Raw genomic sequence first — 6,499 nt, forward strand, 5'->3', positions numbered from 1 at the left:
CTGTACCCAACAGTGTGTGCAAACATAATTCTGATGTAGTAAAGTGATAAATAAATAATGAACAGTATGCTCTTTAGGTAGGCATATTATTATGCTCTCTGTGGACAATTAAAGTAAATATTATAAGTAATAGGTATTAGGTATATCTAAGGAAAGTTATTGTGTAAAGACTGCTGTACCCAACAGTGTGTGCATAGTACCTAAGTTACGTGGATTAGTTTTTAAGTTTCCTAATGTACAATATTAAATAAAATTCAGGATCTTCTACCTTTTCTTAACAAAATTTGCACATGATAATAACACTTATTTACAAGTTGTATAAATAATAATATGATTCATGTTGTTTCGAAAATTAATAGTAATGATTTTAGAATATATCTTTATTAAGACGGGAATACCAGGCCGAATGTAATGATTTTAATATCTTTATGAGACGTGAATGCCAGGGAGGCATCACGGTGACGGATGGCCGAATGTAATGATTTTAGAATTAATATTGTATTTTATACGATTATTAGTTGCTTATAAATAGTAATTGTAATAATTTTGGTAGAATTTAATAACCCATTATTAAAATTAAATACTTTACTTGATTACTTCCTGGAAATTGTTGCAGATATTAGAGTGGTTTTAGAATTTATTCTATATTATATTCAATTACATATTTCATGTTTATTATTTAATGTAATTATTTTAGAATTTTTATTGTATACGATTTAGTAATTTAGAATAAATTGTTATTTAAGTATTGATTTTGACTACTTCCGGGGCATGCTGTCGATAAGTCGTTTCGAGCCGGTTGACTTTGACGAATGGAAGGGGAAGTTGCCTTATCGCGGGCATGCCGCCGGACAGGCAGTTCGATTGGAGCATTTAAAGTAAGAAGTACTAACTTTAAGGTGTTATAATGTTGGAAATGTATAAATTAGTATCCTGAATAAATAAGTAATTGATCAACGAGTAACTTTTTTTAATACTACCATGTCATTAACTAAAATATATTTCTTATCTTTTGTTTTCTATAATACATTTTGACATAAAATACGTATTTTTATTTCAAAGACAAAGACTTCTTGCACAGAAAGATACCGCTCTCAGTTGAATAAGACACTTTGAATTTTTAAGTCAAATCAAAAAGAAACTGTTGCTTAGTAACAAACATAAAGAAAGATAGTTAAGCAGTGAAAGTGACTGGTTGAATGGATATTGCAAAAATACTTAAGAGGGGTAGACCGACATTACCCTTCAAAGAGTGTGGTGAAAGTACTGCTTATTTACTTTCTCAAGTAGACGCAGATGTACTGACATATGCAGCCCAAATGAAATTACGTGAAGTCTTTAGACACCGAAATTTAAAAAAATCTCACCTCTGGAAGCGCTTTCTTTGATAAATCGAAGCTTAGCTATCGCGAAAGCAGTACGAAGTAATCAGAAAATATGCACCAAACGTTTTTCCGCCTTATAAGATAGTGTAAAAAGAAAAACTACGTTCCTATCTACCAAATGTTCAAGTGATAGAAACAGAAGCTATAGTACCACTTCAGTTTGTTGGATCATACAGACAGGATACAGATAGAATAGTACTGCCAAAATTACTTTATACTGTAAGTGGGGATTTGATGGTAGTTCTACTAGCCATACTCAGTACAAGCAAAAAATTGTCTCTGAAGCACATGATGATATTTTTTATTTGTCTTTTACCGTTACGACTTACACAGGAGAGAAACGGAACACCAACAATTCATTAAGAAATTTTATATTATTCTACAAACAATTCCTAATGGCTTCAAAATTAATAAAGATAATTTAAACAATTTTGCTTAGTCTGCTACATTGTACTTCACCTTATATTCATGGATGGTCGGTGTATTAATATATTAAGATATTAATACACCGACCACTGATAATAGAGGAAGCACTATTAAATTAAGTGAAGATGCTCAAGAGGCTAGGAATAAAGATTCAAATCATTATAGGGATAACTTTGGAAGGAAAACATCAACAATAGTAATTAATCTAACAGATGTGGCAAATCGACTATTTTTATCATCAGACCCCCTAAACTGCCTTATGCGTCCAAAGCGAATAGAAAACAAAAAATCATTCGATCCCGAAGTAGAAGAATTTCATGATCTAGAGATTTGTAGTGAACACTTTATTTTACTCTAAAGTTACTGCGCTTTTACTTAATTCGAAACTTACACTTAGACGTAATTACACGAAAAGGATCCAATCCACAACATTGTCAAATTACTTAAGTATACCAAACTGATGCTAAATATCGATATTATCGGTCAGTAAAAAGGACCCACATCAAAACAGCTGTTTTCTTTTGAATTTGAACATCGGAACCAACCCACATCTATAGCCGTATATATACAACGTGTCCCAAAATTCAAGGATAAGCCGGCGCCGCAGGATGGACATAGTCATGACTACTTAAGGAAAAATAAGGAAAAAATCTATCTCAATTATTTTTTAAATTACACAGTAAATTACGAAATTCTTCGAAAATTGACACCCCTTATGATATTTTACATTACCACGACCTCCATTTTTCAAATATTTCTGTTTTTTTGTTTGTATCGGCAACTTAAGTAGTGCTGCTGTCCACCTCAACTCTCAAAACCCCCAGAATCCTTGCAGTTTTTACACAAAAGTTAATCAAAATATGTTATTTCCTTAAAATTTTGATCGATTTTTACTTTCACTCCACTTTGACTCATCGTTTTGTAAAAAAAATGTATGAACACTACTACGGCAAGTTTTTTATAAAGTTGACGCAACTATCCAAGATTCCAAAATGGTATAATACTCTAAGAAACCTAGTCGCAAAAAAGATATGCGTACCATTTTTACAAGCACTTCGCTTGTTAGTTAGTATGGGTTAAATCTTGCAACTGAATTTAAAACTAGTTCTCCTTAACCGATTGAGCTAAAATTTAGTATACTTATGTAAGTACGATGAAAATGCAATATTATGGTACCATTGAGCTGAATGGAGACTGGAGGTGGCCATAGGAACTTCTAAACGAAACGGCGGAATTGCATCTAGTTTGGGTTCGTTGGACTTGTCTTTTCGAGCACTTTAGTGCTAGATGATGTCCAGGGTCCTGACCTGATGATGAAGTCAGTTATAATTTTCAAATGAAGTCAAGCTTGTTTTTAAAAAAAGTTTTTTTTTATTACAACTTTATCTTAAACTTTTTAGTTGTTTCTCAATCTCATGGCCCAAGTGCTCGGGAAGACAAATCCAACGAACCCAAACTCGATAAGCTTCCGACGTTTCGTATAGGAGTTCCTATGGCCAGCTTCTGCCACCTCTTGACTTCATCATCAGGACCCTGGACATCATCTAGCACTAAAGTGCTCGAAAAGACAAGTCCAACGAACCCAAACTAGATGCAATTCCGCCGTTTCGTTAAGAGTTCCTATGGCCACCTCCAGACTCCATCCAGCTCAATGGTACCATAATATTGCATTGTCTTCGTACTTACACAAGTATACCAAATTTAAGCTCAATTGTTTAAGGAGAACTGGTTTTAAATTCAGTTGCATGATTTATCCCATACTAACTAACAAGCGAAGTTCTTGTAAAAATGGTACGCATATCTTTTTTGCGACTAGGTTTCTTAGAGTATTATACCATTTTGGAATCTTGGATAGTTGCGTCAACTTTATAAAAAACTTGCCGCAGTAGTGTTCATAATTTTTTTTTACAAAACGATGAGTCAAAGTGGAGTGAAAGTAAAAATCGTTGAAAATTTTAAGGAAATAACATATTTTGATTAACTTTTGTGTAAAAACTGCAAGGATTCTGCGGGTTTTAAGAGTTGGGGTGAACAGCAGCACTACTTAAGTTGCCGATATAAACAGAAAAACAGGAATATTTGAAAAATTGTGGTCGTGGTAATGTAAAATATCATAAGAGGTGTCAATTTTCGTCGAATTTCATAATTTATTGTGTAAGTTAAAAAATAATTGAGATAGATTTTTTTCCTTATTTTTCCTAAAGTAGTCATGACTATGTCCATCCTGTGGCGTCGGCTTATCCTTGAATTTTGGGACACGTTGTATATGTATTTTTTTCATTTAAAACAATCCAACTGTCGTGGTTCTTAACCTGTGTTAGAAACTAAATCTAATAACTAAAAATCGTAGTGGAAGTACCTTACAAGACCAACGAGGGAAACAGGGTGGCGGTTGGAATAAAACTTAAGTGCACGAAGTAGTTTAAAAAAAATATAATTAACAAATTGCCACAATACGAATCACTATAGGAAGGATCAAACAAATGGTTGCAAATTCTTGAAATTAGAAATGACTGTACAAGCTATATAAGATTTATATTTAGAGGAATTGAATAATATAATAAATACCGACCCTAAAAATCCAAAAATGCCAGTATNTATATTGCAAAAACAGTGAGAGAAAATAAAAAAACTAGGAGTTACACCGTCTTAAAGGGTAACAAGAGTGGTAAAAAAAGACCAAGAGAATATACACGGACATACTCTTTATGTGGAATAGACGTTTGTCGAGACATGTATATTAATAACTTTCAAATTACAACAAAAAAAGTTGATATAAGTTTGAAAAAAAATCGTAGTGGAAGTACCTTACAAGACCAACGAGGGAAACAGGGTGGCGGTTGGAATAAGACTAAAGTGCACGAAGTAGAGTTTATAAAAAATATAATTAACAAGTTGCCACAATACGAATCACATTATAGAAGGGACCAAACAAATGGTTGCAAATTCTTGAAATTAGGAATGACTGTACAAGCTATATATGATTTATATTTAGAGGAATTCAATAAATCAATAAATACCGACCCTACAAATCCAAAAAAGCCAGTATCGTTTTCAACTCTAAAACGTATATTTTACGATAATTTCAATCTTAGATGTAAGAGTTTACGAAAAGACACATGCAATAAATGTGACACTCTATCAATCAAGATTAAAAATTGTACATCAGATGTTGAGCGCAAACAGTATCAAGAAGAAAAAGAGATACACTTGAAGAGAGCTGAAGAGTTAAGGAGAGACATGAAAGAGGATATGATGAAAGCTAAAACCGAAGACAATTTTGAATGCATAACATTTGATATGGAAAAAACGTTGCCTCTTCCTCGAATCCCAACAAGCGTCGTTTTTTACAAACGACAACTTTGGTTTTACAATTGCTCTGTACATACTGGCTCAGATAATATCGGACATTGTTATGTTTGGGTTGAGGGTGAAGCGGGTCGAGGGTCCCAAGAAGTAGGATCATGTATTTCCAAATATATAAAACATAAACTGGACCCTAAAGTAGAACATCTTGTGCTTTGGAGCGATTGTTGTGGAGGCCAAAATCGCAACATCAAAATAGTATTGATGTTAAAAGCCGTCTTGAATTCCCATCCCACGTTAAAGACGATAACTTTTAAATATTTGGAATCGGGACACACATTCTTACCAAATGATACAGATTTCTCAAAAATAGAAACGATGCTGAAATACCATGAAAGGATATACACAGTCAAAGAATATATTAATATTATTAAAAATTGCAAAAAACAACATCCATTACAAGTTTACCGAATGGAAAAAAATGATTTTATGGGGACCAAAACACTTGAAAAGAATACAGTAAATAGAAAACTTTTTGTATCCAAAGAAAAAGTTAATTGGTTAAAGACAAAGGTGATTTTAATAGATAAGGACGATAAATTTCATGTTTACATGAAAGCCGATTCTGATAATTTCAATCAACTTAATATTGAAAAAAAGTTAAAAGGTAAATCCTTTGATATTAATGAGAAAGACCTTGTTTTATTGTGGCCCAACGGCAAGGTAATCCCTCAACCCAAGTTGGATGATCTTATGTCCATGTTAGATTTGATCCCAAAAGATTGTCAAGACTTTTATAAATCTCTAAAGGGTAGTTCTAATATCGTAGAAGACATAGAAGGCTACGACGGAGATCTTGATTTTATTCCTGAGGAGAGTGATGACTAAAAGGCTTGGTTATCTTATAAGATTACTTTTTTTTTCGAACTGATTTTAAATTTAAACATTTTAGAAAATTTCACTTCAGTAATTTTTCAAATACTTTATGTTTTGTGTTTTGCAAGTAGGAAAGAGTGCATACTGTACTACCGACTGTTCAAATTCTTCGAAATGCGATTAATGTTCTGTGTGTATGACTGTTTTTTTTTATAAAATTAAAGTTATAATAATAAAAAATGACGTTTTATTGAAAAAAAAATGTATTATTATTAAAGATTTTTTACATGGGTCTTTTTAATGAATTAAGTCTTGAGCGTTCACAATATTAACTGTTATTTAGCGAAAAGGATCCAACTGCATATTTTTACAAATATCTCCTGAAATACAATATTGTGTTTGATTGTACTATAATCAATAAAAATAATTATAATAATACACATTAACAACATACTGACAACTTATTTTATAATTAATACCTATGAAGAAATACGTCATAAACTTCA

General features: G+C 32.2%; 1 protein-coding gene across 2 annotated transcripts in view; it reads left to right on the forward strand.

Moving 5' to 3' along the window:
- LOC114358018 (uncharacterized) overlaps positions 1–6,237 on the forward strand; it is an 8,622-nt gene extending 2,385 nt beyond the window's left edge. For both annotated transcript variants that reach the window (XM_028311874.1, XM_028311875.1), the window contains one exon: positions 4,411–6,237. In XM_028311874.1, the coding sequence (XP_028167675.1) occupies positions 4,411–6,005 (1,595 nt within the window). In that variant the 3' untranslated portion in view covers positions 6,006–6,237. The remainder of the gene's footprint in view (positions 1–4,410) is intronic.
- Positions 6,238–6,499: the final 262 nt, after the last annotated feature.

The sequence above is a fragment of the Ostrinia furnacalis genome, unplaced genomic scaffold (genome assembly GCF_004193835.3).
Source record: "Ostrinia furnacalis isolate ACB-3 unplaced genomic scaffold, ASM419383v2 OfSCF3583, whole genome shotgun sequence".
Lineage (NCBI taxonomy): Eukaryota > Metazoa > Arthropoda > Insecta > Lepidoptera > Crambidae > Ostrinia > Ostrinia furnacalis.